Source organism: Podarcis tiliguerta, assembly GCF_965153285.1.
Source record: "Podarcis tiliguerta genome assembly, chromosome: 12".
NCBI lineage: Eukaryota > Metazoa > Chordata > Lepidosauria > Squamata > Lacertidae > Podarcis > Podarcis tiliguerta.
The window spans coordinates 49,415,943-49,439,335 of NC_139545.1; the positions used below are offsets into that span (position 1 = coordinate 49,415,943).

A 23,393-nucleotide genomic window follows, 5' to 3' on the forward strand; every position below is an offset into this window, starting at 1 on the left:
CTGCACTGACTGGCAGCAGCTCTCTAGGGTTTCAGACATGAGTCTCTCCTATCCTTATCTGGAGATGCTGAGCATTGAACCAGGGATCTTCTGCATGCTACAGCCCCTCCCATTACTGCCATATGATGGAATGGAAAGATGGATGGAGCCTTATCTGTATGCTTTCCTTTTGCCACTTCTTCTGGCTGCTGGAATAGGGCTGCCAGGTGCTTCACAATTTACTGTTTTATCTTTGCCAGTCCCAGGCAGGAAGAAAACTAGGAAGTGTATTGAGCTCTTGATGGGCTGTGATAGATTTTGCTGGTGGGCTGTGTTTGGCTTACACAATTTGTGTAGGCAGTGTTTGCTATGACAGGCTTCCCTTTGGCTTGGAGATACTAGCCCAGGCAGCCTTGTGCAGATTAAAGACAAACCCCATGGTATCTAGAGACTATTTTCTCCTGTGATCAAGGCGTTGGGGGGGCACTTGCTGGGATAAATAACTGCCACCCCTGCTGCCCTCCCACTGAGATTTATTGCAGAAATGGTTTTGTATGTGTGTTTCCACAAAGGAATTTACTAATCTGAGGCAGCTCTGTGCCCCCCGCCCAGCCCACATATTCTCAGTATCCTTTAACCTTTGCCAAAGAATTCCAAGCATTTTGAAAACCTGGATTTTTGAAGCAGGATAAGTGTATGCAAACTAAGGATATGCATAATATTTGCAATGTCTATTCTGGTCACAGAATTTGATTTTCTTTGGCACAACCTTTGGCACAACAGCCGTGGCTTTTATTAAAATGACAGCAGCTAGCGTCAAAATAATTTGTCTTCCCTTTAGCTTTTGGACACTTGTGAGTAGCAACCACTATTTGCGGTGAGGGAGGAAAAACATAGGGAATAAACTACAGAGTTTGTTGCTTGAACTCTTAGCCATAACTATAGCCCTCCATTCTCCAAGGTCTGGCATGTGATGTAGGTGCATCATTCAATATAAGTTTGCCTAAACTTGGCAGGGCAGCTTCCCAGACTCCAGATTGCTAAGGAACACTGGTAGCAAAGTCTCCTCTCCTTTTGCATCTGAGAAGAGACATGCCCAGAGCAGTGAAAATCACAGACAGCAGGGAAGGGGAAGCAATTATGTTGTTTGTCTGCATCTGATATGATTGCATGATCGGATCATTCAATCACACCTGATCAGCAGAATTACCTGTTCTCAAAGAAGGCACACCCAGAGCCCCAGACAAGCCTCCTTTAGGCGCAGTAAGTACCGTATTTTTCGCTCTATAAGACGCACCAGACCACAAGACGCACCTAGTTTTTGGAGGAGGAAAACAAGAAAAAAAATATTCTGAATCTCAGAAGCCAGAACAGCAAGAGGGATCGCTGCACAGTGAAAGCAGCTGTTCTGGCTTCTGGGATAGCTGCACAGCCTGCATTCGCTCCATAAGACGCACACACATTTCCCCTTACTTTTTAGGAGGGGAAAAGTGAGTCTTATAGAGCAAAAAATACGGTAGTTCATCCGAGTCATACCAGAATGCTCTGGCATACAATTTGGGAATAACTGTAGTAGAATCATAGAAATGTAGTGTTCTATTCTGTTTCAGCTGAAAGCTTACATGTGGAAAAACAGGGTCACTCCAGTGGCCTTTAGTCAAAAGTCTGGCCATGTTTTTAACCAGGCGAAGTTTCCAGATATTTTTTTCAGGGTTTATTTTCCAGGGTTATTGTCATGTTACAATAAACAATGAAAAGTTTACTATAATGGGTTTACTCATGGGAGAGGCGCAGGGGTTCGCCAGCTTAATGGTCAAGCTTCTGGCTATAATGGCTGTGTGCCTGAGCCATCTAGTATCATTTGTTATGGTGTTGTTGTTGTTCTTATCATTATTAATACATTTTTTTTCACTTTTTTGTAGAGACAGCAACATCCCCCTGCTGTTTGTTTTTGCACCAAAGATGATCCTTGGAGTTGGCTTGATGCAGCCTGCTGTTTTAAGGCCTACTCCTGATCCTTGTTTGGCTCGGACCCTATGAGACTCTCCACCCCGGCTCCTGCCTTGTTGTGGAACTCGCAAGATGGGGAGCAGTAGTTCAGCACTGAAAGTTTGCACTGATCACCAGGGAGGCATCAACTGGCTGAGCCTCAGCCCAGACGGCCAGTGGCTCCTGACAGGTAGTGAAGATGGCACTGCACGGCTCTGGAGCACTGCGGACAGCCAGTGCAGGGCCCATTTTCAAGGTAGGGTAAACCTTCCCTTAGCCTCTGATTCTGGGGTGCACCCTGTGGCAAACTCCCTCAGTGAAGATGGGAGCGGGGCAAAATGACCGCATCTGAGGTGATTTAACCTTGGTCAATCCCTGTCTATGACAACTGAGAATTCAGGGATTCTTGCTGATTGCAAGGAAAAATAAAAGGCTAGCTATGTAAATGGATTAAAATCAATAGATGAGAAGGTGTATAAAGAAAAATGAAGCAGCAACATCAGGAAGCAATGGACATATGTTTGTAACAGGAGCGGGAAACCTAATTACCTTTAAAAAATTGTATTAAATTTAAATAATTTGGATTGATTTATTAAAATTTGGAAAACTAATAAAATTAATATATATAAAAAAGAGAATTCAGGGATTCTCTATCTGTGGCAGGGCACTTGTACAAAATAAATCAGCAGCAAAGATTTTTAATATTGGAGTTCCTGTGACAACTTATTTCCCAAACTAGGTATAAATTAAAGCTGAGGCACGATGGAAGTGGAAACTGTATTTTTACTAACAAGTGCTTAATGAAGGATAAAGCAGTTTTACGGTTAAAGGGACAGTATTTTTTCCATCAGAAATGCTGTTTCAGGTTTGAGCAATAACTTATAATTCCCCACAACAGAGCTATTTCTAATACATCTCTTTCCTCCTAGAATGGCTAACTCTTTCTGTAAAAGACCCTTTCTGGGTCGTTTCTTTCACAGGACAAAATTAAACAGGTTTACCCTGCCTGACAAACCCCTAAGCAACTTCCCTAGCCAGACTCCATTTGGCAGTTAAACTGTCAAATTCTCTCTCTACTATCTCTCTCCTGATTAGCCGTTTCTCTTCCCTGCCATGACTGGCTGAGGGTCTTCTGGAGGATGACCCCAATGGTCTGTCCATCACACAGCCCCTCCCAAATTCTGGTTAAGTGATATTAATGTCTATGTGGTTGTGGTAGCCCATAACAGACCTGGCAAGCTGCAGTGTGTCTGTCTGCTTAGTCAGACGGCTGAGATCCTTCCATTCTGGAATCCTTGGAGGATGCCTTCAAATGAGGACCGGAAACCTTTTTCTTCATGGGAGAAGGCAGAATGATGATATATTTAAGACACACACATTCAACACACACATATAAATTGTTGTGAGGCAATTTCATAGAATCATAGAGTTGGAAGGTCCTGTAGTTCAACCCCTGTGATGCAGGAATCCACTAGATCATGCAAAATGACAGATTGCCACCCAACTTTGGCTTAAAAACCTTTTCATTCAAGACTGACTCTGGAGAAGCCATTTTATTTTATCGTCTGTATGCTACCCAAGACATTGGGCTTGCCAAACGGCTTGCATAAATTAAAACCCACCACAAATATACAATATGGGCAACTCGGGATGAATGGGGGGGGGGGAACGGGAACCGTCTCTGCCAGTGGGGCAGTGTGAGGAGGCACCTCTCTTTGGGGCGCAGCTCAGAGACTAGGGACAGCAAAAGTGGCTGCCTGGAGGACTCCCAAGGAGGCTGAAGGAACACTCCACAAGGGAGGGTGCTCGAAAAGGGGTGAGGGGCTGCCAGCTCTGCAGGGGTAACATAACCAGGTTCCAGAGAGGTGCTGCAGAATGAATGTGCAGTGGTACCTTGGGTTACAGATGCTTCAGGTTACAGACGCTTCAGGTTTCAGACTCTGCTAACCCAGAAATAGTACCTCAGGTTAAGAACTTTGCTTCAGGATGAGAACAGAAATTGTGCGGCAGCAGCAGGAGGCCCCATTAGCTAAAGTGGTACCTCAGGTTAAGAACAGTTTCAGGTTAAGAACGGACCTCTGGAACGAATTAAGTTCTTAACCCAAGGTACCACTGTAGTTGGTCAAAGGAGCCGTGGACTCAAAAAGGTTGAAAACCTCTGGCTTAGAAAGTCTTTAAACAAATATCTTCCTGGAGTTGTTTTTGGGAGTTTCAATGCAGGTTCCCCCCCCCCTTTTAAATTTATTTATTGAAAAGCATTTATTTAAAAAAAAAAATATTTTAATTTTATTTTGATTTTACATATACATACATACACACATCAAATAATCAGAATATTAAAAGAAGAAAAAAGAAAAAGCATATCAGCAATGAAAAAGAAATGAAAAAAAGCCTCAAAACCAAGCATTTTCAAATACAATTCTTTGTAGAGAGTGCAAACCGTCTTTTTGCAACTTCTGGCTTGACTCCTTGATTCCTAACATGACTTCCCACTACCCATGAACGTTACTTGATAATTCCTTTTTCTAAATATCTGTATTCAGTTGGCAAGTCTGTGGAGAAACGTTCTGGTTGCCAGTGGGGTTTTAATCTACGCTAAGCCAAGTGATGGTCTGGGAACCTCCATTTTTCATATATTTTATAAAAAACATCCCACTCTCTCCTTTGAATGATTTCTTATTGAGTCTGTAAATTTAGCCAATTCTAGGTATTCACTTAGTTAGTTTTTGTTTGTTTCGTTTGCAACTGAATAATCTCTAAGGGCTCATGTAAACAACTTGATTGTCTGCTCTTAAGTTTGTTTTCATCTTCAGAATGAGAAATGCCACTTTTTATACAATTTCCATAGATTGACCTCAAAATGATTAAAGAACATGGAAGCTGACCATGTAGGTATAAGGAAGTGCCTATTAAACAAGGAACTGTGTGGACTTAAAAAAAAAGAAAAACTATATTTGAAACAGTAAAAACACTGAGTCAGAAGAAGCTTGAATTTCCAAAGTATACGTAAATTGTAAGTCATCTTTCATATAGATTGCATCCTTCCCACGCATGTGGAGAATGTGAATAGGAGGAGGTTTAATTCCTACCCATTCTCTTGCTGAAATCCTTATGTGCAACTTACTTGGGAGCAGGTCCCACTGTTCTCTATGTGAAAAACACAGGACAATGGCTGTCAGTGCTAACAGAGCAAGACATCAGGCCAGCCCATCTAGGGCTCTGCACTCAGGAAAATGAGCAGGGAAGCAGGGACCCCAGACCACATAACCATTGAATCCAGAGTTTAAAAATTACCTAACAGCACCACTGGATTGCAGGGATGTGAATTTTGTTTTTGTTTTTTAATATATTTTTTATTGGTTTTTACACACGTTTTCCAAACATAACATCCCATCTTAAACAACATAACAGACCTTTGGCTATCACTGCCTAGGACTTCCATCAACCTCGACTGATGGTTTTCTAACTTCCTTTCTAATTTTGCATTTTATTATTATAGGTAAAGGTAAAGGGACCCCTGACCATTAGGTCCAGTCGTGACCGACTCTGAGGTTGCGGTGCTCATCTTGCTTTATTGGCCGAGGGAGCTGGCGTACAGCTTCCGGGTCATGTGGCCAGCATGACTAGGCCGTTTCTGGTGAACCAGAGCAGCGCACAGAAACGCCATTTACCTTCCTGCCGGAACGGTACCTATTTATCTACTTGCACTTTGACATGCTTTCAAACCGCTAGGTTGGCAGGAGCAGGGACCAAGCAACGGGAACTCACCCTGTCGCAGGGATTCGAACCACCGACCTTCCGATTGGCAAGTCCTAGGCTCTGTGGTTCAACCCACAGCACCACCCGCGTCCCTCTTTATTATTATAGTTATTGCTATGAAATCCAAATCCTAAATAAACTCCTTCTTAGTCCTCTTTCGCAATAATTCATATAGTTCTCCTTACAAACTTCTTGTAGCTCTACAGTGATGTCAATTGATTACAATCGTCTTTCAAATATATCATGAATTTCTTCCAGGAGAGTCTGGTCTTGCTGGTTCTGAATTTTCCCAGTTAATTTCGCCAACTCGGAATAATCCATCAATTTCATCTGCCACTCTTCTTTTGTTGGTAGTTCTTCCTGCTTCCATCATTGGGCTAATAGTATTTTTGCTGCAGTTGTCACGTATAAAAACAATTTTTTATCATGCTTATGAATCTCTGTACCTTCAATACCAAGTAAAAGGGCTTCTGGGTTTTGTTTTGTTTTTACAAATGTATATTTCAGCATTTTAAAAATCTCATTATAAATAATTACCCAGAAGTCCTTCACTTTCTTACATTCCCACCACATATGGTAAAAAGTACCTTCTTTTTCCTTACATTTCCAACATTTATTATTTATTTTATGCAACTGGAGTGTGAATTTTGAGGCATAGAGCTGTGGTTTGTATGAGATAGTAGAAAGCATCTTTTAAAAGGAGAGCAATTGTCCTTGGGGGGGGGGGGACCCTGCACAAGGACATATTTATATCACAGATTCAGAACAGGTTTCACAGACATCTCTCCCTTTCCTGGCAATCCAGGGTATTGTAGTTCTTCAAGTGGTTGCAGATCTGTAGAGAATTCCAGGCACTAACAATCACACCTCCCAGAAATCCTTTGAGGGAAGTTCTGACAGACTAGCATAAGACCAGTACAAAGGTTCTTTCAGATCTGCCACAGTAATCAATTTAAGAATGTGATGCAAACCTTCCTGTTACAAGACCAGGGCAGGGAAGCCTGTGGTCCTCCAGAGATTGCAGGACAAACTGCAGTCATCCCTGGTCACTGGCCATGCTGCCCTGGGGTTGATGGGAGCCGAAATCCAACAACATCTGGACAGCCACAAGTTCCTGTTACAAAAATCTCCTTTTATAGTTTTCGGTAAATTTGCACTGATCGTTTTTCGTTCTGTATATTTTCCCTCCAGGACATGAAAGCTACATCACATTTTGCCACTTAGAAAATGAAGCTGCTTTTACATGTAGTGCGGATCACACAATTCGAAAGTGGGATGTGATGACAGGCCAGTGCCTGGCGGTTTACCGAGGGCACACATCGATTGTCAACAGGTAGGTACTACAGAGTCTTTTATTTAGAGCTACCTAGATTTCTCACCTTGCCAACAAAGGTCCGTATAGTTAAAGCTATGGTTTTCCTAGTAGTGATGTACGGAAGTGAGAGCTGGACCATAAAGAAGGCTGATTGCCAAAGAATTTATGCTTTTGAATTATGGTGCTGGAGGAGACTCTTGAGAGTCCCACAGACTGCAAGAAGATCAAACCTATCCATTCTTAAGGAAATCAGCCCTGAGTGCTCACTGGAAGAACAGATCCTGAAGCTGAGGCTCCAATACTTTGGCCACCTCATGAGAAGAGAAGACTCCCTGGAAAAGACCCTGATGTTGGGAAAGATGGAGGGCACAAGGAGAAGGGGACGACAGAGGACGAGATGGTTGGATAGTGTTTTCGAAGCTACCAGCATGAATTTGACTAAACTGCAGGAGGCAGTGGAAGACAGAAGTGCCTGGCGTGCTCTGGTCCATGGGGTCACGAAGAGTTGGACACGACTAAACGACTAAACAACAACAACAACAACAAAGATTTCTCCCCTCACTCTGCATTCTCTGCTTGTCACAACCTGCAATCTGATGCTAGTTAGCTCCTCAGCTGACCTCCTCAGGTCCCCCATCCTTCTGATTCTGTTCAAAACTAGTCATTTCCTCCCTATGCTGTATTGCACAAATGGATTGCCTAAATTTCTGCTACACATGCTCTTGGCCGTATGCGATTAGTTATTCCAGCAAGAATGCTGACGCAGCCACAGCCTGGGCAAGAGAGACGGACAGAAGAACAAGGAGGAACTGAACCGAATCCTCTGCTGGGAATGAAATTGGCAACAGCTGCACCTGATAAAGAGATTAAAAAGCATTGTGTTAAGCATACTTCTTAGTAGTAAAAAAGAAAGGAAGGGGGGGGGGATACAGCTAAAGCTTTGTTTAAAGATTTGGAATTTTGCCCTGCTGTTAATTACCCCCCAGAGAAGCTTAAAGCCAGACGTTGATTTGTTATGCTAAACGTGCATTCTGTGTGCAAGCAAGAAAGGGATCCTTTTGTGTGTGTGTCAGCTGCCAAATGTACTTCTCCTTTTTGCAAATGGAATTTCTAGATAAATTGGCAACCTAGGCTGGAATACAGAGGACCACCCTTAGGGCTACTATACCATCTTTAGGTATGGTCATCTGCAGTGTTGAGTTTTATTGCACTTGGGGAAATCTAGGGCCGTGATAAAGTTCACCTGTCCACGTGGCCAAGCACTTACAGTACAGGGCTGCACCACAATTTGTTTAGAAACAGCCACCATCTAGGAAACTATGGCTGGCATGCAACCATGGCTATTAGTGGATAAGGTTGAGAATTCAGCTGCCCCCGAATTTAATCTGACCCCATTTCAGTTAATCTAGATATAAATAAGTTTCTGGAAAAGTAGCTGGGAATTCAAGGAACTAGCACAGTATTTTTATTCCAGCAGGCTTCACAACTGTATTATGACATTACTGTATTGTTTTAACTCATTTTTAGTTTTATTCTACTGGATCTTCTGTACACCCCTTAGAGACGACTGTGATTAAGCAGTATGCAAATTGGGGGAATAAAAATATATTCATGTGGGGTACTATGTTTAGTTCTGCATACAGCAGTTCAGCTAATAAAACTGAGAAAAAAGGTACAAGGATTATTAAGATCGCAATCTTATTTACCTGAGTGTAAGCCCCATTTAATTCTGTGGGACTTACTTTTCAGTAGAGATGTATAGGATTACATGCTGACAATCTAAAGCACAAACATTATAAGTACAGGTAGGTAGCCGTGTTGATCTGCCGTACATAGCTGTCAACTTTTCCCTTTTCTTGCAAGGAATCCTATTCGGAATAAGGGAATTTCCCTTTAAAAAAGGGAAAAGTTGACACCTATGCTGCCGTAGTCGGGGGGGGGGGGGGGAATAAAAATAAAAAAATTCCTTCCAGTAGCACCTTAGAGTCCAACTAAGTTTGTTATTGGTATGAGCTTTCATGTGCATGCACACGAAAGCTCATACCAATAACAAACTTAGTTGGTCTCTAAGGTGCTACTGGAAGAAACATTATAAGGGCAGGCGGAAGGAGCTGGGGGAAAACTTCAGACTCTTTTGATATGTGGCTTATTCCCCCCACCTCCAACAGGATTCTGGTTTTCAAGGATTATCTCTTCAGTGGCTCCTATGACAGGACAGCACGGTGCTGGAGTGTGGATAAGGAGAAGCCAATCCAGGAGTTTCGAGGCCACCGGAACTGTGTTCTGACATTGGCTCTTTACTCCTCCAAGGATGTCCTTGAGGATTCAGAAGAGGAAGAGTTGGAGGAGGAGAAATTGAGCAGGGGCTTCTTGGTGACAGGGAGCACAGACTGCACTGTCAAGGTCTGGTGGGTGTCCAGTGGGCGCTGCCACCAAACCCTGCTGGGACACACTGGGGCCGTCTTATGTCTTATACTTGATGCTCCAAACAGGGAGCTTTTTTCAGGCAGCACTGATTACACCATTCGGACTTGGAACATCGTGACTGGCGAGCAGCTCAGAGTGTTCAAAGAGCATCAAGGATCTGTCATTTGCCTAGAGGTAAGTGACTTGATATTGGCCTGGTTTGTACATAACACTAAACCATGGTTTGTTTAACCAAAGTGTCCTTTGTTTGAAAGTCTGAACCCAGCCCAGCAGACTAACCACAGCCCAGCAGGCTAACCACAGTTTTTGTTTTCTGGGAACAATCAGTGATGTGTTTTGTAGTTGGCTAACACTGTAGTTGGCTAACACTGTAGTTAGCACATTGGAATCCAGGTGTCTTGCTTAACATTGGTTTGTTTGACCACAGCACCCCAAATGCATGCCAAACTGCAGGCATGAGGCAAGAGCAGCTGGAAAATGAACCAAGCTTTGGAGAATGAACCATGGCTTCTTTGAATGTATGCAAGGTGACTCATGTACAAGCCATGGTTAAGGCTTAGCATTATGTGCGAATGTAGCCATTCAGTAAGGCCAGTGTTGCTGCTTGGAGCAACTGGGCAACCAACTAGGGTAGCATTTGTTGGGAAGAGAAAACAGCAGAGGAAGCCAGTGTGATCAAAGACTTCTATAGTAATGGAACTAATGTAAGGAATGGCCCAAGTAGCGGCTGTTAACTTATCCCAGTGTCGTATGCTTAAATAAGGTATTTCCTGACAGATTGCAATACATACGTGGAGAGATTCAGGAAAAGTAAAGCAACTGTCAGAGTGTGTCCACAAAGGAGATGAACTGAAGAGCTCCATGACAAAGAAAAGAAGTCTTCTGCATCTGATTGGGATGGAGCACATCCCTGAGAACTGTGGTCAGAAGGAACTTCTGAGCAACTCTCTTCTAGATTTCTTTGGTCAGAAAGATACAGAAATAGCCTTGAACAGCTGCATATATGCGGAGCATGTCTGTCAACTACTCTGGGTTTTTATTTTCCTTGCATTGAGGCGAGAGCTATGTACAGTGTGTGTGTGTGTGTGTGTGTCAGAGAGAGAGAGAGAGAGAGAGAGAGAGAGAGAGAGAGAGAGAGAGAGAGACTAATTCTAGGAAGAACATAGGAAGTATCCTTATACTGAGTCAGACCCTTGGTCCATTTAGGTCAGTATACACTGACAGGTAGTGGCTCTCCAGGAATTCAGACAGCATTCTCTCCTGGCCTTCCCTGGAGATACCGGATATTGAACCTGAGACCTTCTGCATGCAAAGCAGCTGCTCTGTCACTGACCCATGACATTTCTGGTGCGGTAACCATTGAAAAATGCAGCTGTGCAGGCATGGCTCCATGCGGGAATCTGTGAAAAGCCATGCAACCCTGTGAAAAATATATTTGTATAATTGCAAGGGAAGGGACCACAGAAAGTTGGAGCGGGAGATAAATTATCACTGTAAGCATGTTCTATCCACCACAAAGATCTCTTCAATGTTATGATTTGTAGACTAGTAGAGTGAGTAATGCTGGCCTTGGGCATAGAGAATGCAGGTTGAAAGCCTGCTCAGCAATGACGCTCACTGAACAGCCTTGAGAAAGTTGCCAAGCTGGCTCACTAACACATGTCCATCACCACTCAGTGACTGCAGCACAAACTGGTGTTTTCTTCATGTGAGTTGTCACAAAACAAATGCTAAGGACAGAACCCAGTTACCTCCTGTCAACGGTGTTTTGCCTTTTAGTGGAATGAATCCACATGTTCAGCTGTGGCTCATCAGGTCATAGTGTTGAGGAGCTGAATAAGGCAAGTGCCTTGGGTGTACTGCCCAAAAGCTTCTGACACCTACCTCACAGGATTGTTGCAGAGGTTAACTGATGTCGTGATCTCATTGGAAGAATGTTATAAAAACGAATAAGCGTGAGGACTGTACCTGACTGCATGACTGCGTTTAACACAGGGCACTTTCAATGGATGGTTTAGCAAGGCATTGATCAGGAAGCAGCTGTTACTTGCTCCATGCAGGGGGATAACTACAAGGTAGAGAGAGATAATCTTGTCTTCTACATGTTGTTTTTGCAAATGCCTGTCCAGTAGTGGAAATGAATAGGTGTCAATTTAAGCTTTCCAGGGTTGAGTCAGTCATGTGTGGACAGTGTTATCTGTGATTCCATGAAACATGTTGATGTGAACATGGCCAGGGATGAGTGAGAGAGAAGCTGCACTGGCCTGCTGGAAATTAAATGGCTAAGGTTCTTCCTCCATGTTTTATGGGACGGCATGAAGCAAGTGAAATGGGATGAAAGCCATCCCATGTAGTATTGTCAACATGACCTGAGAAATTTGTCAAATGAGTTTCCACCAAGTTCCTCCTTTCTTTGGGATATGAAGATACTGCAAGCGCTACTGAACAAAGGGTTGCAAGCTCCGCTGGTGTGAAGCAGGGCTGTGGAACCTCTGGCCCTCCAGATGTTGTAGTGCAACTCCCATCATCCCTGATCACTGAGCATGCTGGCTGGGGCTGAATGGAGTGGGAGCCCAGCAAGTTCTGGAGGGCCAGAGATGCTTCCTATCCCTGTTGTAAAGGACGGACGCCTCCATGCTGTCTGCTTCTCTAGCTGTCCACACAGCAGAAGTGATTGCGGGGGACCTGCCTAGCCAGCTTCACGATGCAGCCTGCGAATGCCACAGAAGGCTAGAGCATCTGTCTTTTAGGAGCTCAGGCAGTTGCCACTCTGCAGACATTCCCTAAGAGGTACGAGCGCAGTTGTACTCCTTGTTTTCCGTGATCTGCTGTGCTTTTCTCCAACAGCCGCTCTGTTGGGAAATTAGCCAGAGTGAACAAAGCCTTTTCCAATGCCAGCCAAGAAAAACACAGCAACAAAGCCGTTTGCTGCTTCTTCAAGTCACAGGCAGATTATAATTGGGATTTGTGTCTCCCCAGCTTTTTTTTTTTTTTTAAAAAAACCAGGCATTATTGGGGTTTGGATAAGTTTGGAAGAAACCTATGGTGGAAAGGGCTCTTTCCCGCTTCTCCCTTCCCTTGCTAATCATGGGGAATTAATCTCTGCTCTTGTCGATGAAAGGCATGCCTGTCTTTCTAATGAAAGAAATTAAAAGCACGTTTCGCAGAGATTGGCCACTTTATTTTATCTTGACATAAATGAAGCAAAAATCGTGTATAGGCTTTCCTGTAACACACTTGGTATGTGCCTCACGATATAGGATACCTTAAGCCCTACGGCTGCAGTTGTTTTTCCATTCCATTAGCCAAATGACTGTTGTGGGAGGTTGCATGAAATGTTTCTTTTATTTAAAATAATGGATCTCTTCTGGAAGCAAGCATTCCTTCAGCAGGAGGGGGAGGGGGAACCTGCACCAAACCGAAGTTTTCTGAACAAGAAAGTTTGCTGTTTGGTGGGTTTCTTGCCTATGTATGTTTTCTGTAGAGGAAAACAGATGAAAATAAGAATTGGTAGGAGACATTGGCTTTGGTAATGGAGTGTGCAGCTTCTCAGAGGGCTCATCCAGACTTCCTTTTGTGCCACTTTTCTAGGAACACGTCTGGTCTTTAAGGCTATGTGTTGGAGCACTTTTTTGTTTGGCCTGGTGTTTTTCCCCATGAAAACTTCTGCATTTTTACTTCTGCATTGGAGAAAACAGCATTCTGCAGAAAACCCGAATTGTTGCTTGTTCAGATTCAGCGTTCAAAAGCAGTTTTTACTGAGGAAAGCAGGGGGCGGGGGAGGCGCTCTGACACCACACTTTAAAACATGGATCTCTGCCTAGAAGGCACAGGGCAAAATGTTAAGTATAGATGAGCCCAGAGTTTTGTATCTGACCCTACATTTTAAAAAACTGCTTGCTATTAACTAAATACATATAGATTTGCTTGTTTATTATCCTGAATTGAATTGCCACCTCCAGTCTATGTTACCCAAGTCATTGTGTTAGTCATTCTAATCCACTGCCTTTAAAATTAGAAACATATACAAGGGATTCTTTGTACCTCCATTTTCTGAGAAACAAAGACAGTCATACCTTGGTTGACGAATGCCTTGCGACTCAAACGTTTTGGCTCCTGAACACCACAAAACCGGAAGTGAGTGTTACAGTTTGCAAACGTTCTTTGGAACTTGCATGTCCAACGTGGCTTCAGTTGGTTGCAGGAGCTTCTTGCAGCCAATCAAAAGCTGCACCTTGGTTTCCAAATGTTTTGGAAGTCAAACGGACTTCCAAAATGGATTCCATTCGACTTCTGAGGTACCACTGTGCAGTCATTACTTCTCCTACAGACTATTGGATGTTAAGCTCAGCAGAGGTGGCCCTCTAGGTAGTTCTACTGCTCTTAAGAAGTTCAGGAAGTTATGGAATTCCCTCCCCACAGAGGTGCATCTAGCATATTCATTATGCTGAAATGCAACTCTTTACCCTGGCCTTTGCCATCACACCCACACCCACACACCTTCCTTTCTTGTGAGTGTCACTTGTTTTAAACTGTTTTTAATACTCTAATGTCGCATGCCACACCAGACTGTGGGGTCTTCATGATACGTGGTTTATTTACAGATATATGCAAAGGGATGGAGCTTCACTAGCTTTAAAGGATCTGCTCCTAATTATACTAGCAGAGTGAGAGCTATTTCATCTGTTCCTCTTTGACATCTCAAAGCCATTTGGAGGCCCACTGGGAGCCCTGGCTGCGTGCAGAACATAAGATCAGAGGTCTGTGTTAGAGCTCCAAAAGCTGTGCTGCTTTCTACATTGCAATCATATCATTGAATTGTGTCATCGTTTTTCTTTTTTGCAGGGGGAAGGTAGCGCCGAAATGACCATGACTCCAAACAATGCTCCCTCGCGAAAGTGATCTTTCCTCTCTTTCCCCTCTTAGCTTGTGAATCGGCGCTTGTATTCAGGGAGTGCAGACAGGACGGTGAAATGCTGGTTGGCCGATACCGGGGAGCGAGTCCGGACATTCAAGGCTCACAAGCACAGCGTCAGCACTTTGAAATACCATGCTGGAATATGTAAGTTCCAACAAACCTTCCCAATTTCCTTTTCTCATCTTGTCCACTGGCAACAGATATGTTAGTCCAGGAACGACCACCTTCTGTGTATTCTCCTTATAGCAGAATTTTGCCACAACTATCCAAGTCTTGAGGGTATGAAGGAGACAAGCATCCCCATGCTATTCTCCTTATTTTGTTAAGTAAGCCAAAAACACAGAGCCAGGCAGAGGCTCATCTTGTTTCAGATTTTGAATTTTCTTTCCTCTCATCCCTGATGCCATTTTGCTCACCTGGCACACTTTGCTAGAGTTGAAGACACACTCATATTTTTAGACCAGGCCTGTGAAATTGCTTTTGTGTATGTTGCAGAGCTTGTAATGGCACCGCTTAGCAACTTTGGTGATTAAGTGGTATATAAATAGTTGAAAGTAAGTAATAAGTAAATTGGCTGCAAACAATAAAAATCTGACTGACAGATGTTGCAAGAAGTGAAAGCAGATGAGTATCGATGAAAAATTCCTGTTAAGGATGTAGATTGTGAATGAGTGACATCTTTTCAAAAACTTAGCAGTGGTTATTGCTTTAAATCTCATTTTGGTGGCTTGCTATGGTCTCTGGTTAAACCAGTTTTCCAGGCATTTGTGGGAAAACTATACTGCAGAAAAACCAAATACCTCCTAGAACAGAAGTGAGGAATTCACAGCCTGTGGGCCAATCCTGGCCTGCTAGAAAATCCAGTTTGGCTTACAAGGCCATTTCACCCAAACCATGCCCAGCTGATGTCACGCTGATGGGTGAGTGATGTCAGCTGATATACAAGGGCAGGGCTTTGATTGAGTTTACTTATATGTCACTTTCCCACAACAAGTTGTGCCCAAAGTGGCTTACAGCAAACATTCAAAGCATTAAAAGTACAAATATACAAAATATAGTATATGTCAGTAAATTCAAAATAGCAAAAATCTGTAGTTTAGGAAACACATAATGAACTCAACATTACAAAGAAAAAACCAATCTAGGCTTAAGTACATAAATACAAAGCAAAAATAAAATTTTCCATTGGTTGCACCCCTTGTTTCCTACAGGGTTGGGGCTGTGCACCCAAAGTAGCAGGATGTAACCCCTTTTCTCATCACCTGATGCGGTTAAATCCTGCTCAGACGCCTGCAGAGAGCAGGACTGAAGTCTTTGCTCATCAGGTGAAGGGAGGACACTGGCATAGCACACAGCCCCGCCCCCGTCAACTTTGACAGGTAGGCAGGACCACCCAGATATCAGTAGCCTGATGCCATTATGACATCAGATGATTGACAGATGGGTCAGCCGAGCCAGCTGTCATATTTCCATGGGGGTGTGGGGAGATAAGGATTTGGCATATCAGGCTAAAAAGACTCCCTACCCTGTCGTAGAAGCATGTAGGTTTGGGCATGAACTCCCTGGAATGGATCCATGTAGCCCAGAGTTCTGGTCTGCAGAGAGGGGACTCTGTAACTTGAAGGCTGGAATCCCTTTCAGCTGCATGGTAGGTAATGAGCATATTGGGTTGCGGCGGCAAGGAATTACATTAGCAGCTAACTTCCTCCTCATGCTCCCACTGCCCATGGTCCAGGTGGCTTCATTCCAATGGGGCTTTAATCAGAGGTGTGGCTGGCAGATTATGCCCTTGGCATTAGCTGCTACCACTTAAAAGCCAAGTGTTAAATTGGGGCTCTTCCCCTGCTGGCAGTACCCTACCTTGCTAGCCCAAAAGATTAAGATGCATAGCCACACTGCAAATTATATTATGCTCCCCCCCCCCAACCTTCAATTGAATGTTGAGGGTAAAAAGGTAAAGGTAAAGGTACCCCTGCCCGTACGGGCCAGTCGTGTCTGACTCTAGGGTTGTGCGCCCATCTCACTTAAGAGGCCGGGAGCCAGCGCTGTCCGCAGACACTTCCGGGTCACGTGGCCAGCGTGACAAGCTGCATCTGGCGAGCCAGCGCAGCACACATAAACGCCGTTTACCTTCCCGCTGGTAAGCGGTCCCTATTTATCTACTTGCACCCGGGGTACTTTCGAACTGCTAGGTTGGCAGGCGCTGGGACCGAGCAACGGGAGCGCACCCCACTACGGGGGTTCGAACCGCCAGCCTGACAATCGGCAAGTCCTAGGCGCCGAAGTTTTACCCACAGCGCCATCCGCGTCCCTGTGAGGGTACTTTAAGGCAATTTTGGGCTGCAAGTGCAGAGGTATTCTGAGCTAGGTCTTTCTTTATTTTTTGCCCCCTGTGCACCCTTGGCCTTGGTAGAAAAGCAGAACAGTCAGTTGTTCATCCAGAGATAGTCACACTCTCCCCTTCTGTAGCAGCAGACCAAGGCCTTTGCGTTTAAGGAATAAATGCTTCCAGATGGCACAAAATCATCCTGGCAGTTGGCAAACTTGGACTGTTCTCCTGATCTCTGTTAAAAAATCCACCCAACAACGTAGTAATTGGATGTAAAGTAATAAATGTTCTCAGAGGGCGTTACTGGCTTTGCATGCCTTTTTTCTACATATACCCAATCTGATACCCCTTTCAGACTTTATTCATGCTGACACAACCCCAGTTGCATACTGGATGTGCAGCAAGCATCCAGCTGAAGTGGCATGATTTGTGCTGAAAACAGCTGCGATTGTGTTTTGATGCCCATTCTGCATCAACAGGTTTCCTTCCCTCTTAGCCTGGACATGCTAGAATTGAAAGGGTAGAGAGGATGTTTGCCTACCTGAAGTAATCATACCAGAAAGCATCCTTGGCAACTAAAGCTAGGAGTCTACCCCTTGCAGCCTGAGCTGCAAAAACGTTGCTGGTTCTAGAATGCTTTAGTAATGCATTCCTTCATGTCTTGTCATCTTAATACCATAGCCAGTCAGGAGCTCCCTTATTCTGAGCCCGAGCACATGCACACGAAAGCTCATACCAATAACATAGTTGGTCTCTAAGGTGCTACTGGAAGGAATTTTTTTTATTTTGTTTCGACTACGGCAGACCAACACAGCTACCTACCTGTAACTAGCTCAGTATTGTTTGCAGAGAGTGGCAGCAACTCTCCAGGGTTTCAGGCAGAAGTCTGGAGATACCAGCCATCTAAGCTGCAGGCAAGACATGCTCTTTGCCACTGAGCCATGGGCCTTGACCTCTTGAGATATGTTTTAGCTTTGAATACCGAAAACAGGAGCTTAAGGGTGATTTGGACATTGTGTGTAATTCACTCCTAATGCCCTTCCCTTCCCAATACACCTAACAGAGGCTGTGCCACTCTTTGCAGCCCAGAACTGTTTGCCACCTAGACCCATTAATAAGAATTCATTGCTAGATGGGAGGAGAAAGATACCATGTGAGTGCTGGGAGGAGCTAATACCTCTGTGGGTGGTAAAGGGCAAAGAATTGCCTTTAAGAGAGGACTCTAAATTTGACAGGCATGGCACCATTCTGGACCCTTCGGAAGCCTTTTCTTGCTTTACAGCATGTCTGGATTGTAAGTGCAACCTTTGTTTGATTATGTTTATCACATGAACCCTGTGATTATGGGTCTCTATAGCAGGATACCTTTTCAAAGTAAAAAATGCCCTGGGTTAATTGAATGAAAAAGAATATTTAACACATTCCAAATAGAAATGCCCCTTTTTAGAAGACACTAAGATTAAAAATGACTTGCTCTGTTGTTCAAACAATTAATTAAAGAAAAGAAAATCTCATTCTGCTTGCTAAGTGATTCATTGTTTGTGTTACATCCTGTGGTATATTTGTCTTCGTGCCTAACTGATAGAAAAGGAAATTACAGGGCTATATAGGGTGTTTAGCTTTGATTTAATTTATAATTGATGTCATAAATTCTTATTGATGTCATAAATTTTAAGGCTTTTTTTGCATGTGCCAGTTGTTTCCATCTTTGGTATTTGGTGAATGCTTATAAATAAAATGTAAAGCTGAGGAGTGCCAAAATATATAAGATAGTTGGGTTCAGTTCCCCTCCTTGTGAATTTCACTGAGAGAATTGGGGAAAGTGCCCATCCCAGCCTACCTTGCAAGTTTGTTGTGAGGATAAAAAGCGAAAAAATACATTACGACTCCCCTGACATAAATTATTATTTTATTGAGTGCTATATTCAGCCTCGGGGTGGATTATCAAATTAGAATTAGCTATCAAAAATAGGAGTTAGCTGAAAATAATTCCCAAAGGGTTGGCACATTTACCTTCTCTGTTCCACCCCTTGCTCTTATAAGACTCGCTTTAGGCTACAACCCTGAACCGACTTATCAGGGAGTAAGTTCTGATGAATTCAATGACACTTATCTTGTGTAGTTTGAATCTTCGCTTTGTTGCCTGCCGAGCTGACCCTTTGGGTTGAAAATAGGAGAAAACAAACATTTTAATAGCAAACGAATAAAAAAAAAACATTTTTCTGAAAAGGTCCCTCATCCTTGTTTTCATTACAGTGTTTACAGGAAGCGGTGACGCCTGTGCCCGAGCTTTTAATACCAAGACCGGCATCCTGCAAAGAGTGTTCCGAGGTCACAAGCTGGTTATTAACTGCATCCAGGTGAGCCTCACAAAGAGCAGCTGCACAACACTTGGCTATAGCTCTGTGGGTCAGGAACTGTTTGGTGTCACTTCCTTTACAAGTACTTAAGGGTTCCTTCTGTTAGCTATTAATGGCAGGCTGGGCCATAGCTCACTTTTAAAACACATGCTTTGGATGCTGAAGGCCTCAGGTTCAATCCTCAGCATCTCCAGGTAGGCTAGAAAAGAGTATTGAAAAGCTCCTTCCTGCTGGTCCAGACAAAGGCTCAGCCAGATGGAACAATGGACTGACATTGTTACTGATACTCGTTGATTGTTGTGCAGTGATGGATGTGGAAGATTCTTAAGAAGAAGGCTCTACTGGGGGGGGGGGGGGATTGTTTCCTTGCTCATAGGGTCACCCTGTGAAGTTGATTTGCTTAGACAGCTTTAAAATAAGTTCCAGACCCATCCATGGTGACTGGGTCCTAAGTTAATTCACAATATCCAACCAAATGTTGCTTAGGCAACCTGGGGATTCAAGCCAGCCCCCGTAGACCTCATACCCGGCTGCTTGCTATAACCCCAGTCTGCAAGCTCTCAGTGAGCTAAGGCACATGCAAAAAAGCTCTTTCACCCATTCCTCCCCAGTAAACAGAAGTGGACTCTTTAGCAGAGCCCTCTCATAATTATGCACCCAACATGCCTGAGATGAAGGCCAAAAGCTTCCGTCAGAGTGAGCAGCGAGAGAGGCATTGGCTGTGCTCTTCTGTTATGCACTCACATTCGTGAGCCAAGATAGGCACATGGCAGTGAGCAGCTCCCTGGAAAAAACAACGCTCTAATGCTCTTTTGTGCTGCATGGAGTGGGGTGAGTCAAGAGCCCTTTGTTTTTTGGATGGAGCCCGCAGGAAGTGGGAGCCAGGAGGTCAAGATAATGATGCCTCTTCAGGTTTCGTTACATTTGAAACACTTTGTTAAAAATTACTTAGGTGTTTAAGTATAAATAAAATTAGGATTGCATCTCCTGCCACTATCGGTTTGAAGCTGGGTGTTGTGTCGGCTTCTGAGTGGCAGGCATTAGCAGGCCTCCTCTGCCAGACTTTGTTCCTTCTGTGCTTGCTACACTTTCTTCTTCTCATCATGCTGGAGGCAGGGTGAGGGGGGATAAAGGAGTACTTCCCGTTTTCTTTGTGTGCTCCCTTTGGTTGCACATGAACAGGTCCTGCCTCTGACAAAACGGTGGGTGTCTTTTTACCTGTCACATATCACAGATGTGAGGAACCTTTGGTCCTCCAGATGTTGCTGATCTACAACTCCCCTGAAAAGCATATTTGGGGAGGCAGTGTGAAGGTTGGGGTGTGTGTCAAATTTTGCCGAGGGCTAATAAAAAAAGGCATTGAGGGCCACATACGGCCCGTGGGCCGCAAACTGAACCACCATACAGTCATACCTCGGGTTACAGACGCTTCAGGTTGTGGTTTTTTTGGGGGGGTTACAGACCTGCCAAAACCCGGAAGTACCGGTACGGGCTACTTCCAGGTTTTGGGGGTCGTGCATGTGCAGACACCGAATCGCAACCCGCGCATGCGCCGCTGTGGGTTGCATACGCTGTGGATTGCAAACGTGTATCCCGCATGGATCACGATCGCATCCCAAGTGTCCACTGTACCATGAAATAATAAAGGAGGCGGTTGCTTTACATCTTTGTAACCAGCCACCCCACCCACACCTGGGATTGGGCTCAGAAGGAAGGGAGAAAACCCTGCTCCACAAATGGGTTGCACAAAAAAAGGAACAGAGAAGCTGCCTCTTTGCTTCTGTGTGCTGTGTTGTGATTATGGTTAAACTGCCCTTTTAAAATACGGCACTTTTGTTCCAGATTCACAACGAATTACTGTACACGGCCTCCCACGACGGCACGCTAAGGATCTGGGACATACGGCAGGTCAGCAAGCGGAGCAAGCGGCGCTGGAAGGAGAGGTCGATCCAGGGCAGGCGCTCTCAGAAGGGAAGCCTGTCTCGGCTCTTCAACAACAAAGTGGGCTGCATGGTGCACCAGGAAAACAGGGGGGAGCAGGAGGCCGTGGAGCTCGTGTGACGGCTGGGCTGGTGCGAGAGGACAAGAGGCAGCCAGTCAACTAGATAAGGGAACGCCTGAGCCAACTGACTTACCAAGCCAAATGCAGCCTGTAGCTCATTATACTGAGCAGGCCTATCAGGGGCTCAAATTCCATGTCCTGGCATTTCTGCCCGCCTGCCATAACCAAGCACCTGGCTGGCCACAGCCTTGTATCCTGGGTGGGCTGCGTTCAGCAAGGTGGGTCACAAGCTGTGTGGGCACGATCCTGGCCTGATACTGATGAAATGCAATAAAAAAAAGTAAGGAGGTGAACTATGACAAATACCTATTTCATGATGATGTATCTATTCTCGTGAACATATAGAAATGCCCGTTTTGCTGGCCTACTGCATCACACACCATTTGTCGCCCACAGAGATGTCTCATCCTGCACGCTGCGGGTGCAGATTTCTAAGCAACTAGGCCCGCAGAGCCAGTACAACTAGGAGCTGCTCAGAAAGGGAGGGGGCAAGGAAGACTCAGGGGTGGAAGCCAGAGCTTTAACAGGTCAGTCATAGAAGGCTGGGGAGCCTGATGTCATGTTTAGGTGGTGTGTCACAGAACAGGGGTATATGGTAACACCCCCTCCCCGATTTGCTTTGTGCCCATACCTGGAAAGGTATTTAATGGTACATGCAAGAAAAAGCAGTTGCCGTGCATTGGCTATGTACTTAATGCCTTGTTAACAACATATTCCCATTCCATAATATAACACCAGGGGAAACTGCTTCTCTGGGTTTTGCAGCAGAGCCAGCTAAGCAGAGCACTGATTACTGATGTCGGTAATCCCTCGCTCTCCTCGGAGCAGTTTTGCAATTATTTGCCAATGAATCATGCTAAATGGATGGATAAGTTCATGAATGATGTGGCACTTTTACAACCTCCCCCCCCTCCCCATAGAGCATGATGCATATGCAATGCATATTTGCATCCAAGGTGGGATCACAACCACCCACCAACCAGCACTTTGCACAGCTGCCTTTCCACTTGGGGAGACAGCGCATTTCCGCATCTGCATTAGGCCGTGGCTTAGTTTAGTGTGATGTGCAGAAATTGCCATTGTGATGGGTTGTGAGCTTATGCAGGTGGCCCTTAAACAAGAGGTCGATCTACAGATGAGCATATTCAGCTCCAGGCCACAAAAAGCCTCATTTACTGATTTTTCAAACTTCCGTTAAAAGCAAAAGGCTGGATTCTTAAAAAGCAAAACTGGGTTTCAGGGCGAGAGATTTCTGGCTACATTTGGGAACTGGAAAATGGTTGGGCTTGTCTTCATGAGGATATGGTTGGAGCAAATTGGTCTGGGTTCTATCGGTAAAATATGGAGTGTTTTTTGTAAGTGGGTAGGAGATACTCATGATAATCTCCATGGGGACTGGTGATGGAATGAGGCTCTTTCAGAAGTAAAGGTGTGTAGGTTCCTTGGTGGCAGAAGGAGCAGGGAGATACATCTGTCCTTCACTGGAGAGGAACCCTTGCAGCAAAGATGTGTGTGTGGATATGTGGAATAAGGGCCCAGCAGAGTGACTTGGAATCTGTCCTTGAGATGGGACGTGTGTGGAGTGGAAGCTTTGTGAGCTGCTTTTTTGTTCATGAAAAACAAAGGAAGTAGAGTCTAGCATGAGGCTTTGGAAGACCTCTGTTGCTTGTGCGGCTGAGTTTCTCCACCTGGGGAAGCAATCTCTTACCCTGGTTTTCTCCTTTCTCCCTCTGATGTTTGTTTAGATAACCACTGAGCCATAAATATGTAACTATGATGTTGTGGATTTTGTTGTTGCGGTGTTTAACTGAAACAAGTACTTTAATCACTCTTGTGTGGCTTTCTTTGTTGTGTAGCATACCGAGCCAGTGCCTGTGACAAAGGGGGGGGGGGTTAATAAAAACTGTCATAGAGATAACACTTAATGTGTTCATTTTTTCCCCTTTTGGACTGATTTAATCACAGCAGGAGAAAGGCTTCCATATTCCAAAGCATTGGCATCAAACAAAAGTTTAACACAAGAAATATAACTGGCATAGGGGAGAAAAGGCAGGCAACAATTTTGTAAGTACTGGCTGTATCTGCGGTTAAAATAATTCATAATTCCTCTATCCCAGGGACTGGGAACCTCTGGCCTGTGGGCTAATCTTAGCCCACCAGGGCATCCAAGTTGGCCTATACAGTAAGACCATTTTCCTCTAACCATGCACACCTTCCCATCAGCTGACATCACTCATTATATCATCCGATGGACT

General features: G+C 44.4%; 1 protein-coding gene across 2 annotated transcripts; it reads left to right on the forward strand.

The window, feature by feature from the left end:
• Nucleotides 1–2,055: 2,055 nt before the first annotated feature.
• WDR86 (WD repeat domain 86) lies at nucleotides 2,056–23,058 on the forward strand. 2 transcript variants are annotated; one of them, XM_083406701.1, is made up of 6 exons: nucleotides 2,056–2,224; nucleotides 6,919–7,060; nucleotides 9,211–9,643; nucleotides 14,396–14,531; nucleotides 18,973–19,076; nucleotides 20,919–23,058. In XM_083406701.1, the coding sequence occupies exons 1-6, from the start codon at nucleotides 2,062–2,064 to the stop codon at nucleotides 21,135–21,137; spliced, it is 1,197 nt and encodes a 398-aa protein (XP_083262827.1). In that variant the 5' UTR covers nucleotides 2,056–2,061; the 3' UTR covers nucleotides 21,138–23,058. The 2 variants fall into 2 exon arrangements, with proteins under 2 accessions (XP_083262827.1, XP_083262828.1); XM_083406702.1 differs by lacking the exon at nucleotides 2,056–2,224 and adding an exon at nucleotides 3,168–3,315.
• The last annotated feature ends 335 nt before the right edge of the window (nucleotides 23,059–23,393 follow it).

Bases quoted from the DNA above. Each gene is read 5' to 3' on its own strand.
- WDR86 (XM_083406701.1), top strand. From the start codon at position 2,062: ATGGGGAGCAGTAGTTCAGCACTGAAAGTTTGCACTGATCACCAGGGA. The intron at 7,061-9,210 runs GTAGGTACTACA...CACCTCCAACAG, and splicing joins CACACATCGATTGTCAACAG to GATTCTGGTTTTCAAGGATT. The intron at 19,077-20,918 runs GTGAGCCTCACA...CTTTTGTTCCAG, and splicing joins TGGTTATTAACTGCATCCAG to ATTCACAACGAATTACTGTA.